General features: G+C 41.4%; 3 protein-coding genes across 8 annotated transcripts in view; 1 reads left to right on the top strand and 2 right to left on the bottom strand.

Annotated features, from left to right (window-relative positions):
- LOC130297382 (ABC-type organic anion transporter ABCA8-like) overlaps nucleotides 1–6,885 on the bottom strand; it is a 128,102-nt gene extending 121,217 nt beyond the window's left edge. The window contains exons 1-3 of one of the 2 annotated variants that reach the window (XR_008849501.1): nucleotides 6,706–6,885; nucleotides 5,058–5,162; nucleotides 4,755–4,962 (exon numbers count right to left, since the gene is read on the bottom strand). Coding sequence is in view for 1 of the 2 variants with exons in the window: in XM_056549799.1 (XP_056405774.1) it covers nucleotides 4,755–4,962; nucleotides 5,058–5,162 (313 nt within the window). In the remaining variant the exon portion in view is untranslated. The remainder of the gene's footprint in view (nucleotides 1–4,754; nucleotides 4,963–5,057; nucleotides 5,163–6,705) is intronic. The other variant, XM_056549799.1, reaches the window with a different exon arrangement.
- The window catches only part of LOC130297385 (platelet endothelial cell adhesion molecule-like), a 385,117-nt gene that overhangs the window by 132,373 nt on the left and 238,076 nt on the right, over nucleotides 1–14,668 (top strand). The window lies entirely within an intron of this gene.
- LOC130297381 (ABC-type organic anion transporter ABCA8-like) overlaps nucleotides 9,040–14,668 on the bottom strand; it is a 91,124-nt gene continuing 85,495 nt past the window's right edge. The window contains exons 30-38 of one of the 3 annotated variants that reach the window (XM_056549797.1): nucleotides 13,673–13,764; nucleotides 13,208–13,380; nucleotides 13,000–13,075; nucleotides 12,687–12,781; nucleotides 12,267–12,386; nucleotides 11,994–12,134; nucleotides 11,837–11,916; nucleotides 11,459–11,514; nucleotides 9,040–11,250 (exon numbers count right to left, since the gene is read on the bottom strand). In XM_056549797.1, coding sequence (XP_056405772.1) covers nucleotides 11,158–11,250; nucleotides 11,459–11,514; nucleotides 11,837–11,916; nucleotides 11,994–12,134; nucleotides 12,267–12,386; nucleotides 12,687–12,781; nucleotides 13,000–13,075; nucleotides 13,208–13,380; nucleotides 13,673–13,764 — 926 coding nt within the window. In that variant the 3' untranslated portion in view covers nucleotides 9,040–11,157. The other 2 variants (XM_056549796.1, XM_056549798.1) reach the window with 2 other exon arrangements.

The raw sequence follows: 14,668 nt of genomic DNA, 5'->3' as shown, positions 1-14,668 counted from the left end.
TTCTAGAGGCATCAGTGCTTGTCTCTTTCCTGTTGGTGTCAGTGCCTTTCCCTCTCCTGTTCTAGAGGCATCAGTGCTTGTCTCTTTCCTGTTGGTGTCTGTGCCTTTCCCTCTCCTGTTCTAGAGGCGTCAGTGCTTGTCTCTTTCCTGTTGGTGTCTGTGCCTTTCCCTCTCCTGTTCTAGAGGCATCAGTGCTTGTCTCTTTCCTGTTGGCGTCAGTGCCTTTCCCTCTCCTGTTCTAGAGGCGTCAGTGCTTGTCTCTTTCCTGTTGGCGTCAGTGCCTTTCCCTCTCCTGTTCTAGAGGCGTCAGTGCTTGTCTCTTTCCTGTTGGTGTCAGTGCCTTTCCCTCTCCTGTTCTAGAGGCGTCAGTGCTTGTCTCTTTCCTGTTGGTGTCTGTGCCTTTCCCTCTCCTGTTCTAGAGGCATCAGTGCTTGTCTCTTTCCTGTTGGTGTCAGTGCCTTTCCCTCTCCTGTTCTAGAGGCATCAGTGCTTGTCTCTTTCCTGTTGGTGTCAGTGCCTTTCTCTCTCCTGTTCTAGAGGCATCAGTGCTTGTCTCTTTCCTGTTGGTGTCAGTGCCTTTCCCTCTCCTGTTCTAGAGGCATCAGTGCTTGTCTCTTTCCTGTTGGTGTCAGTGCCTTTCCCTCTCCTGTTCTAGAGGCATCAGTGCTTGTCTCTTTCCTGTTGGCGTCAGTGCCTTTCCCTCTCCTGTTCTAGAGGCGTCAGTGCTTGTCTCTTTCCTGTTGGTGTCAGTGCCTTTCCCTCTCCTGTTCTAGAGGCGTCAGTGCTTGTCTCTTTCCTGTTGGTGTCAGTGCCTTTCCCTCTCCTGTTCTAGAGGCGTCAGTGCTTGTCTCTTTCCTGTTGGTGTCAGTGCCTTTCCCTCTCCTGTTCTAGAGGCGTCAGTGCTTGTCTCTTTCCTGTTGGTGTCAGTGCCTTTCCCTCTCCTGTTCTAGAGGCATCAGTGCTTGTCTCTTTCCTGTTGGCGTCAGTGCCTTTCCCTCTCCTGTTCTAGAGGCATCAGTGCTTGTCTCTTTCCTGTTGGTGTCAGTGCCTTTCCCTCTCCTGTTCTAGAGGCATCAGTGCTTGTCTCTTTCCTGTTGGCGTCAGTGCCTTTCCCTCTCCTGTTCTAGAGGCATCAGTGCTTGTCTCTTTCCTGTTGGTGTCAGTGCCTTTCCCTCTCCTGTTCTAGAGGCATCAGTGCTTGTCTCTTTCCTGTTGGTGTCAGTGCCTTTCCCTCTCCTGTTCTAGAGGCATCAGTGCTTGTCTCTTTCCTGTTGGTGTCAGTGCCTTTCCCTCTCCTGTTCTAGAGGCATCAGTGCTTGTCTCTTTCCTGTTGGCGTCAGTGCCTTTCCCTCTCCTGTTCTAGAGGCGTCAGTGCTTGTCTCTTTCCTGTTGGCGTCAGTGCCTTTCCCTCTCCTGTTCTAGAGGCGTCAGTGCTTGTCTCTTTCCTGTTGGTGTCTGTGCCTTTCCCTCTCCTGTTCTAGAGGCATCAGTGCTTGTCTCTTTCCTGTTGGTGTCAGTGCCTTTCCCTCTCCTGTTCTAGAGGCATCAGTGCTTGTCTCTTTCCTGTTGGTGTCAGTGCCTTTCCCTCTCCTGTTCTAGAGGCATCAGTGCTTGTCTCTTTCCTGTTGGCGTCAGTGCCTTTCCCTCTCCTGTTCTAGAGGCATCAGTGCTTGTCTCTTTCCTGTTGGTGTCAGTGCCTTTCCCTCTCCTGTTCTAGAGGCATCAGTGCTTGTCTCTTTCCTGTTGGTGTCAGTGCCTTTCCCTCTCCTGTTCTAGAGGCGTCAGTGCTTGTCTCTTTCCTGTTGGTGTCAGTGCCTTTCCCTCTCCTGTTCTAGAGGCATCAGTGCTTGTCTCTTTCCTGTTGGTGTCAGTAGGGGAGGAAATATTAGTGTATGAAAAGTTTGGCCATACATATACCCAGGTTTAGTACATAATACCTCTCGGCAATAGATCAAGAAAAAATATATATGTTGTCCCTACCAGGGACTGAGGTGTCTTCTAAAATGTAACTTTTAATAGTGTATTTTAAAAATACCGATCCACAAACAAAAAGTAGTAAATAATAATAGTAAATCTTCAAGAAGTGATATTATCACACTGTTGCGACTTTTGAGACAAATAACGCGGTAGGTATAGCACCTCTTAGGGAGAAGGGAAAATATATTGATAAATATTGTTTGAATACTATATGTGATAGTGTCAACATCATATCTAGGATTACAATATTATAGCATGGTGTGTACCTAACCACTGGTGCTATACCTACCGCGTTATTTGTCTCAAAAGTCGCAACAGTGTGATAATATCACTTCTTGAAGATTTACTATTATTATTTACTACTTTTTGTTTGTGGATCGGTATTTTTAAAATATACTATTAAAAGTTACATTTTAGAAGGCACCTCAGTCCCTGGTAGGGACAACATATATATTTTTTCTGTTGGTGTCAGTGCCTTTCTCTCTCCTGTTCTAGAGGGGTTAGTGCCTATATCTTTCCTGTTCTAGAGGCGTCAGTGCTTGTCTCTTTCTTGTTCTAGTGGCGTCAGTGCCTTTCTCTTTCCTGTTCTAAAGGTGTAAGTGCCTTTCTCTCTCCTGTTCTAGAGGCGTCAGTGCTTGTCTCTTTCCTGTTCTAAAGGCATCAGTGCCTATATCTTTTCTGTTCTAGAGGCATCAGTGCCTATATCCTTTCTATTCTAGAGGCATCAGTGCCTATATCCTTTCTGTTCTAGAGGCATCAGTGCCTATATCCTTTCTGTTCTAGAGGCATCAGTGCCTATATCTTTTCTGTTCTAGAGGCATCAGTGCCTATATCTTTTCTGTTCTAGAGGCATCAGTGCCTATATCTTTTTTGTTCTAGAGGCATCAGTGCCTATATCTTTTCTGCTCTAGAGGCATCAGTGCCTAGATCTTTTCTGTTCTAGAGGCATCAGTGCCTATATCTTTTCTGTTCTAGAGGCATCCGTGCCTATATCTTTTCTGTTCTAGAGGCATCAGTGCCTATATATTTTCTGTTCTAGAGGCATCAGTGCCTATATCCTTTCTATTCTAGAGGCATCAGTGCCTATATCCTTTCTGTTCTAGAGGCATCAGTGCCTATATCCTTTCTGTTCTAGAGGCATCAGTGCCTATATCCTTTCTGTTCTAGAGGCATCAGTGCCTATATCTTTTCTGTTCTAGAGGCATCAGTGCCTATATCTTTTCTGTTCTAGAGGCATCAGTGCCTATATATTTTTTGTTCTAGAGGCATCAGTGCCTATATCTTTTCTGTTCTAGAGGCATCCGTGCCTATATCTTTTCTGTTCTAGAGGCATCAGTGCCTATATATTTTCTGTTCTAGAGGCTTAAGTGCCTATATCTTTTCTGTTCTAGAAGCATCAGTGCCTATATCTTGTCTGTTCTAGAGGCATCTGTGCCTATATCTTTTCTGTTCTAGAGGCATCAGTGCCTATTTCCTTTCTGTTCTAGAGGCATCAGTGCCTATATCCTTTCTGTTCTAGAGGCATCAGTGCATATATCTTTTCTGTTCTAGAGGCATCAGTGCCTATATCTTTTCTGTTCTAGAGGCATCAGTGCCTATATCCTTTCTGTTCTAGAGGCATCAGTGCCTATATCCTTTCTGTTCTAGAGGCATCAGTGCCTATATCTTTTCTGTTCTAGAGGCGTCAGTGCCTATATCTTTTCTGTTCTAGAAGCATCAGTGCCTATATCTTGTCTGTTCTAGAGGCATAAGTGCCTATATCCTTTCTGTTCTAGAGGCATCAGTGCCTATATCTTTTATGTTCTAGAGGCATCAGTGCCTATATCTTTTCTGTTCTAGAGGCATCAGTGCCTATATCATTTCTGTTCTAGAGGCATCAGTGCCTATATCCTTTCTGTTCTAGAGGCATCAGTGCCTATATCCTTTCTGTTCTAGAGGCATCAGTGCCTATATCTTTTCTGTTCTAGAGGCATCAGTGCCTATATCCTTTCTGTTCTAGAGGCATCAGTGCCTATATCCTTTCTGTTCTAGAGGCATCAGTGCCTATATCCTTTCTGTTCTAGAGGCATCAGTGCATATATCTTTTCTGTTCTAGAGGCATCAGTGCCTATATCCTTTCTGTTCTAGAGGCATCAGTGCCTATATCCTTTCTGTTCTAGAGGCATCAGTGCATATATCTTTTCTGTTCTAGAGGCATCAGTGCCTATATCTTTTCTGTTCTAGAGGCATCTGTGCCTATATCTTTTCTGTTCTAGAGGCATCTCTCCTAAGAGACTCTGCCTGTCTCTATCCCTTTCTATAGGTGGCCCAGTTTTTTCTGTCCTGTTATTTCCATAAAATGATTGTGCACCATTCTAGGGGACACCATATCTGCAACTCTTTAGATTTAGGAGATGTCTATGTTATTGCACTATTCTAGGTGCTCCACATCTGTCACAATTGTATAGATGTTCTTGTCTACTCTGTGATGCTCTGTGCCTTGACTCTTCTCTATTGTGAAATTGTCCACACCCTGATGAATGCTTGTCCGCATCAGGCTATTCTTTACTGTAGATGCTGTCCTTGTTAACTCCTGTTCTTGAACAGTCCACAAACATTATCCTGCTGTCCTACAGTAGACCATACATGTCTCTGTTCTGCTCTAGAAGAGGAAACATCTGGCTATTCTCTTTCTAGAATTGCATGAAATGCCCTGGGACAGAGTTGTCCACTCATGCGGATGTTCCTCCACCTATATGAAAATCTGGAACAGATTAAACACATTCTCATTCATTTACCTAGAATTTTAATGCTTTCGTTAACTTTCTGCATAATTTCCTGCACCGCTGGTGTAGATGGGACATAGCCGACTATGAAATCTTTTTTGTCAAATTCATCCAGTCGCCCGAGGTCCTCGGCCTCCCTGAGCTCAGTTCTGGCTGAGATACTGTATATGAAGGTGATACAGAACAACAGCAGCACGAACAGCAGGTGATAGAGCCACTCCTGAGAAAAGTCACCAAAACTAATATCATTAGCTGTAACACCAAACACATTGACGTCGGCTCAGAGACAGTATGATCATGTAGGTGACAACTTGCCAAAACAGTGTAACATTTCCTCCTCCATAACAGAAGAATGTTCTTCCGTAGAAGAGTGACTGTCTGCAGCCACAGGCTGGTGTCTCTTCGCTTCTCCCCGATCATCTAAAAAAAAAAACACATCAAAGGATAACTCTGCCCATAACACAGATAACCCCCTATATGTCATGTCTGAGAGGTAGTTACAGCACCGTCTCCTGTATGACATCACTGATATGTTAGTAATGTAATGACACTAGGATTACAGCCCCACCCCGTGTATGACATCACTGATATAATAGTAATATAATGACATGTGATCACAGCCCCGCCCCCTGTATGACATCACTGATACAATATAATAGTAATATAATGACATGTGATCACAGCCCCGCCCCCGTATGACATCACTGATATAATATAATAGTAATACAATGACATGTGATCACAGCCCAGCCCCCGTATGACATCACTGATATAATATAATAGTAATATAATGTCATGTGATCACAGCCACGCCCCCTGTATGACATCACTGATATAATATAATAGTCATATAATGACGTGATCACAGCCCCGCCTCCTGTATGACATCACTGATATAATATAATGTAATAGTAATATAATGACATGTGATCACAGCCCCGCCCCCTGTATGACATCACTGATATAATATAATGACATGTGATCACAGCCCTCCCGTATGACATCACTGATATAATAGTGATATAATGACACTGTGATCACAGCCCCACCTCTGTATGACATCACTGATATAATAGTAATATAATGACACTGTAATCACAGCGCCGCCCCCTGTATGACATCACTGATATAATAGTAATATAATGTCATATGGTCACAGCCCTGTCTCCTGTATGACATCACTGATATAATAGTAATATATTGACATGTGGTCATAGCCCCGCCCCCTGTATGACATCACTGATATAATATAATAGTAATATAATGACATGTGATCACAGCCCTGCCCCCTGTATGACATCACTGATATAATATAATAGTAATATAATGACATGTGATCACAGCCCTGCCCCCTGTATGACATCACTGATATCATATAATAGTAATATAATGACATGTGATCACAGCCCAGCCCCCTCTATGACATCACTGATATAACATAAATGACTTTGTGATCACACATGAAAGCTACACACCTTATATATCACAGAAGTGGTCTCCAAACTGTAGCCCTCCAGATGTTGCAAAACAACAACTGCCATCATGCTTGAACAGCCATTGGTTGCCTGGACATGTTGACAATTGTAGTTATGAACCACAGTCTGGAGACCCCTTTGCTCACACCAATCTAGCTTTTCTCCCTTGATTTGTGGGGGGGGGGGCTGTCATTTCATAAAAAATCATCAAAACTCATGGCAAAAACAGAGTGAATCCAGCCCAGCGTAGTCCAGCCACACTCGGGTCCCATCGGCAGTCATCCGACAGTCATCGTGAAAACATCTGCACTCTCTAAGAGACTGTACGAGTCACTCACTGTTCCCTGGATTTGGGGGGTTTTCAGTTCTGAATGTTTCAGTTCACTGTCACCAAAGTCTATGGAAGGCTGTAGAATGCTGAAGCTTTATTTATAGAAGACACCATGCACTTGTTTATCAGAATAAAGTAGAATAACAAAGATACCGACCTGGAGATAATCCCGAGAGTCAGGACAACCTGTGGGACGACGCTGAGGTGACGATGGTTCTGTTTGGGTGTGGACTGCAGGCGATGAGTTTTTATCATTCCCATTAGCTTTGCGTATCAGATCTCATCCCCCCTCCTCTTATCTGTTCAGCTGTGCCCAGTGCTCAGTCCAATCATTCAGCGCCCGCACAGCACATGCACCTCCTCCACCAGTCACAGCAGCTCACCCAGCACACTCCTGTGGGCACCATGCAGCATTTATGACGTCTGATATAAACAGACTCCACAAAAAACTACTGTAAGATGGCAAAGACCCAGCTTTCATTTGATACCCCCCCCCCCCCCCCCCCCTCCGTGCTGAGCACTTATCATGATAATGTGATTACAAAAAGTCATTTTAGGATAACAGCATTTCTCTAAGTGCAGGCAAACGGCTCAAAATCATTGTAATAAACAAAAGTAACACAAAAGATGCATCATCAGGATGATACAATTTATAGTGTATTGAGGAGGTACAATTTATAATGTAACAATATATAATGTATAGTGTAAAGTGATGATATGATGTATAATGTAATGAAAAAAGATACAATGTAAAGAGATGATATAATGTAATGAGAAGATAAAGTGTTATGAGATGATACTATGTATAATGTAACAAAGAGAAAATGTATGATATTATAAGAGGAGACAATGTAATGAGAAGATACAATGTATAATGTTATGAGAGGAGGCACTGTAATGAGAAGATACAATGTATAATGTTATGAGAGGATACACTGTAATGAGAAGATACAATGTATAATGTTATGAGAGGATACAATGTAATGAGAAGATACAATGTATAATGTAATGAGAAGATACAATGTATAATGTTATGAGAGGATACAATGTAATGAGAAGATACAATGTATAATGTTATGAGAGGATACAATGTAATGAGAAGATACAATGTATAATGTGATGAGAGGATACAATGTAATGAGAAGATACAATGTATAATGTTATGAGAGGATACAATGTAATGAGAAGATACAATGTATAATGTGATGAGAGGATACAATGTAATGAGAAGATACAATGTATAATGTAACAAAGAGAAAATGTATGATATTATGAGAGGAGACAATGTAATGAGAAGATACAATGTATAATGTTATGAAAGGATACACTGTAATGAGAAGATACAATGTATAATGTTATGAGAGGAGACACTGTAATGAGAAGATACAATGTATAATGTTATGAGAGGATACAATGTATAATGTTATGAAAGGATACACTGTAATGAGAAGATACAATGTATAATGTTATGAGAGGATACAATGTAATGAGAAGATACAATGTATAATGTGATGAGAGGATACAATGTAATGAGAAGATACAATGTATAATGTTATGAGAGGATACAATGTAATGAGAAGATACAATGTATAATGTGATGAGAGGATACAATGTAATGAGAAGATACAATGTATAATGTTATGAGAGGATACAATGTAATGAGAAGATACAATGTATAATGTGATGAGAGGATACACTGTAATGAGAAGATACAATGTATAATGTTATGAGAGGATACAATGTAATGAGAAGATACAATGTATAATGTTATGAGAGGAGACAATGTAATGAGAAGATACAATGTATAATGTGATGAGAGGATACAATGTGATGAGAAGATACAATGTATAATGTTATGAGAGGATACAATGTAATGAGAAGATACAATGTATAATGTGATGAGAGGATACAATGTGATGAGAAGATACAATGTATAATGTGATGAGGATACACTGTAATGAGAAGATACAATGTATAATGTTATGAGAGGATACACTGTAATGAGAAGATACAATGTATAATGTGATGAGAGGATACACTGTAATGAGAAGATACAATGTATAATGTTATGAGAGGATACAATGTAATGAGAGGATACAATGTATAATGTTATGAGAGGATACACTGTAATGAGAAGATACAATGTATAATGTGATGAGAGGATACACTGTAATGAGAAGATACAATGTATAATGTTATGAGAGGATACAATGTAATGAGAAGATACAATGTATAATGTTATGAGAGGATACACTGTAATGAGAAGATACAATGTATAATGTTATGAGAGGATACAATGTAATGAGAAGATACAATGTATAATGTTATGAGAGGAGACAATGTAATGAGAAGATACAATGTATAATGTTATGAGAGGATACACTGTAATGAGAAGATACAATGTATAATGTTATGAGAGGAGACAATGTAATGAGAAGATACAATGTATAATGTAATGAGAAGATACAATGTAATGAGAAGATACAATGTATAATGTTATGAGAGGAGACAATGTAATGAGAAGATACAATGTATAATGTTATGAGAGGATACACTGTAATGAGAAGATACAATGTATAATGTTATGAGAGGAGACAATGTAATGAGAAGATACAATGTATAATGTAATGAGAAGATACAATGTATAATGTAATGAGAGGATACAATGTATAATGTTATGAGAGGATACAATGTAATGAGAAGATACAATGTATAATGTTATGAGAGGATACAATGTAATGAGAAGATACAATGTATAATGTGATGAGAGGAGACAATGTAATGAGAAGATACAATGTATAATGTAATGAGAAGATACAATGTATAATGTTATGAGAGGATACAATGTAATGAGAAGATACAATGTATAATGTAATGAGAAGATACAATGTATAATGTTATGAGAGGATACAATGTAATGAGAAGATACAATGTATAATGTTATGAGAGGAGACAATGTAATGAGAAGATACAATGTATAATGTTATGAGAGGATACAATGTAATGAGAAGATACAATGTATAATGTGATGAGAGGAGACAATGTAATGAGAAGATACAATGTATAATGTGATGAGGATACACTGTAATGAGAAGATACAATGTATAATGTTATGAGAGGAGGCACTGTAATGAGAAGATACAATGTATAATGTTATGAGAGGATACAATATAATGAGAAGATACAATGTATAATGTTATGAGAGGATACACTGTAATGAGAAGATACAATGTATAATGTTATGAGAGGAGACAATGTAATGAGAAGATACAATGTATAATGTTATGAGAGGATACACTGTAATGATAAGATACAATGTATAATGTGATGAGAGGATACACTGTAATGAGAAGATACAATGTATAATGTGATGAGGATACACTGTAATGAGAAGATACAATGTATAATGTTATGAGAGGATACAATATAATGAGAAGATACAATGTATAATGTGATGAGAGGATACAATGTAATGAGAAGATACAATGTATAATGTGATGAGAGGATACAATGTAATGAGAAGATACAATGTATAATGTGATAAGAGGATACAATGTAACAGTTAATAATCCAGGGGGATTTGAAAGGATGGTACAGAATTATTGTCTGGTGATTCATAACCGAGAGAAGATGACACAAATTTATAAACATGAGAAGAAGCTCTATATACCGAAGTTTTATGTGTACACTACAGATGTTCTCAATGTTTTCCATTGGTGGCACAGCAGATATCTAGGTGGTAGTCCAGTTCTGTCCAGATGCCTCCAGTATTTCCTAGGGTATGGACTCCTCTGTTTCAGTGATAAGTTGTCTCAGGTTGTTTAGATCCTGAGTCCTTGATGCAGCCCCACAGAAAAAAGTCACAGGGTGTTAGACCTGGCGATCGTGGAGTGATTTCCATTTGGGTGTTCCCGATGCCTGAATGAAATTGTAGTGATCCTCTTTATGTATACACAGGGTACCTGTGATGTTAAACATGAAGTTCAATCTGCCAGACACATATTGTAGAGCTGGAGGAGCTGTGCAGATTGATATATGGTTGTGTGTATAAAGAAATAGTGGAACATGTCATTTATTCATGTAAATCCCTGCCTATTCCACCCACTGGACTCCTAATCCCAAAATGTGCAGGGATTTAAATCTTTTCCACTAAAACTATAAATCAATGTAAACTCAGATCCTTCTGATCTTCTCTGCAATAGTTTTCTCAATGCCTTACTGAGCATGTGTTTCGCACTCAGGTGGCTTTACCCAGAACTGAAGACGCCTGAGTGTGAAACGTACGTTGGGCGAGGTAGGTCACCCTGAAGTTACCACTGGGCGTTTGTTTCCCGTGTATAAGATGGCATTCAGGGGACGTGAGACTTCCACTACGTGCAGAGACAGTTTTTTTTTTTTACAAGGAACTCAATAGGACCGAGAGTAGTTGGAAATCTAAGCTCAAAAAGTCTATAACATGCTGTCTGCAGGTTGGACTGTATCTTCACTGTGACAGGTTTCCTTTAACCCTTTACATCTCCCGACATATATGGCTACACAGTCCCCTTTTGCACCCTGGGGCTGTTCAGCTGTGATGGTACTACAAGTCTTAGCATGTCCTGATGGTTTGTCAAATGCTCTCAGTCTTTAGGGGCGTCCATTTGAACATGGCATCCTGGTCATAGTCGTCCTTCTCCTGCTCTTTGGCCAAGTCAAGGAAAACCTGGGAAAATAGAGGAAAGCAAAGATGAAGGTGGTGACCTCTCTCTTATAGGGTGCGTTTACTGTGGACAAGCGTTTTACTATATGGGAAGGTAACAGAAGGCGGGTCCTCTGATCAGGCCCCTCCCCCTTCTAACCTTCTAACCCTATGAGACTCCCCCAATAGAAACCAGACCATAATAGACTAGACAGGGAAGGGTGTGTGGTACCTGCTCCAGGGTGGACTGGGAGAAGCTGTACTCCTCAATGTCATGGGCGCGTTTTGCTGTACAGGGAAAAATATACAATGATTAGATATAGTCCATAGACTTGTGTATCACTACAATACATTCTTCTGTATGTAAAATGCTCCTGAGAAAAGAGCTTGTGTCCCTATGGCAACACTTCCTGGCCCAGATAACAGATGAGACAGGATCTGGTATTGCCTGCTCCGTTAATACTGAATGCAGAATAGTTTGTCATGGGGAGGCCGTAGCTCTTCAAACCGGAAGGGTATAACATACTGCCCACCCCCATCCCCGGTGGTTATATTGCAGACCCCTATGTAGAGCGCTGGGATAGATCGGCGGTACAGAAGAGACTCTTACCCTCCTCCAGTTGAGAGAAGGCCTTAGATAAGGACTGGACATTCTCCATAGGGATCTTATAGTGCAGCAGTGAGGAGAACCTGTGGTGGAGCAGAAAAACTTGTTGTCCTCCTCAGAACTGATGTGACCACCACATGTGTGACCGTCCTGTCCTTACCTGTCCTGTCTGTCTGCCTGCGGGAAGATGCGGATGATCTCCTGGTGAATCTCATCCACCTGCTGGGAATCCTTCACCTTCATCTCCAGGAGGTAACCTTTACCAAACTTACTCTTCAGCTGCTGGATGGAGCCGATGCATCTGGAGGTACAGAGATCACACAGCAGTGTAAAGCATGGGGGTTGTCATTCTATTATCAGGGACCCTGCCCCTAGGATGAAACACGTGTCTACATAGTGATGGGATGTAACCCCTGATATAATCTCCCGCTACCTAAGCTTCCCGGACACCATAATGGCGACACGGTCACATACGGCTTCTGCCTCCTCCATGTAGTGAGTGGTCAGGATGGCGCCTCGCTCCTTGTTCCGGAAGGCTGCTCGGATGGCTCTCCTGTAATACATAAGAATCGGTCACTACACCGGACTGTGCTGGTTGGGTAATATTGTGTAATAACATCCAGTAGTCTGGAGATCGTGTTCTGTAGGTGCTGGGCTATAGGAGTCTTCTTTCTCCTCCAAAAAATGATGTTCAGCCACCAGCTATCTGTCCCGATGACCCCATAACCCATCACCGATGACCCCAATGACATCTCAGGGGATCTGACTGGTAGAATCCATCCCATCTTCCCTATGGTGGTGACCCCTGGGTAGGAAAATCCACCCACAATGATCCACTGTCTATGGGACTCACCACAGTCTCTGCTGCCCTTTGGGATCCAGACCGGTGGAAGGTTCATCCAGGAGCGCGATGGTCGGATTACCCAGCATGCTGATGGCGAAGCAAACCTATAGGGAAATACAGAATGTAACAAAACCTGCCCACAGGATACTAGGCTGCGTATTGGGAAATCTCACTCTGAGCATTTAGATTCATTCTACATGATGTATTCTGTCTACCAGACGCATCTGCCATATGGAAACGGTGCGGAACAGTAACAAATTCTGATGGCTGATTATTGGATGTCACTGTATATACTGTATGTATACGCATGGAGAGAACTTACTTTTCTAGATACCCCTGCAGACAATTTCTTGGCCGGCTTATTTAGATGTTGTCTCAGTTCCAGCGCCTCTGACACCCTATGGATAAAAACAATGCTGAAAAAACTAAATATCACATCTATAGCGGGGACACATAATAACTACAGTCGCAGCGCTGATGCATTTCATGGTTTTACAGAAAGCACAGGATTTTTGCAGCAGCTTGTTTACCGCTTTATGGCTTGCTCTGCATCAGCTTTTTTCATGCCCTTCACGGCGGCATAGATCTCCAGATGTTCATTCACAGTAAGAGTGGGCCACAGTGGGTTAAACTGCGGGCAGTACCCCATGAAGGCAGCGCTGGCATCAGGTTTATCAGAGTCTTCCCCGCTGCACAGAACTACCTGTAGGGGGCACAGTGTGCACATGAGGGCAAATCATCCCTTACAGATAATATTCAGTCACTTCTCTTTATTAATATTGTAGGTGCATCATGTTATTTACTCCATTCACAGCAAAAGCTGCAGTCACAAAACAGAAGCTCAGATCAGTTCTATTAACACATGACGCTACATACACTGCCTGATATAGGAACTACATCCCCACAATTCACCACAGCAGGGCTGGGGTTACTATTGTCTGAGTTCCTGCATCTTGAGAGCTAATAGTAAACCAGCAGGACTCTGATCTACTTACCTCCCCAGCTGTAGGTTTCAGTTCCCCAGCCAACATTAATATGGAGGTGGTTTTCCCAGCTCCATTGGGCCCCAGTAATCCCAGAACTTCACCTGTAAAATTGAACAAACCTGATAAGAATGGATCGTCTCATTGTGTAAGATGACTATAAAATATGTCAGACACGAGAATTCCCAGGTTCATATTGGAACAGTATTAGAGTTTAATAGAAGGAGAAGGTTCCAGCTCCCCGGAAATCATAGTAATGTGAAAAATTAAAAGTCCAAAATTTAATTAGTCCATTTTAAAATCCAAACAAAAAACACCCAGTGCGGATAAAAACACCCTTACGCCAGGCGTAAGGGTGTTTTTATCCACACTGGGTGTTTTTCGTTTGGATTTTAAAATGGACTAATTAAATTTTGGACTTTTAATTTTTCACATTACTATGATTTCCGGGGAGCTGGAACCTTCTCCTTCTATTTCTACTATATCGAGGACAACGGCTCAACTCTTTCCTGGCTCCTGGACAGAGATGACAAAAGTGCTTGACATTAATGCATCATAAGTGGTGAGCTGGCTATTCTTTTCTTTTACTGTATTAGAGTTTAATGCTTGTCTACTTGCCAACCTATCTGTAGTCCTTAATGCTTTCCTTTTGCTTTTGATGTGAACTGTCTGCTCAGTTGTCTTCAGCCCAACAGACTGTCTGGTGTGCATCATGTAATGGACTTCCTGTTCCTTCTAGACACTCTAGCCAGCAGTTTAGCCACCTCTGTCTCCCTCCCACTACACCTTCTTGACTATAACCCCTCCCACATAGTGGACTGGAATAGCGTTGGCTGAATTGCTGGCTAGAGTGTACACAGGAACAGGGAGTCAGTTACAGGATGTACACCAGAAAGGAAGTTGGGCTAATGGACAGAACAAAGCAGTTTGTATCACATGCAGAAGGAAAGCATGAAAGACCAAAGAAGATAACTTTATTTCCCAATATATGTTATTTATTTATTAGAC

Source organism: Hyla sarda, chromosome 13 (genome assembly GCF_029499605.1).
Source record: "Hyla sarda isolate aHylSar1 chromosome 13, aHylSar1.hap1, whole genome shotgun sequence".
Lineage (NCBI taxonomy): Eukaryota > Metazoa > Chordata > Amphibia > Anura > Hylidae > Hyla > Hyla sarda.
The sequence above is the reverse complement of the archived record's forward strand: the minus strand, read 5'-3'. Positions and strand labels throughout refer to the sequence as shown.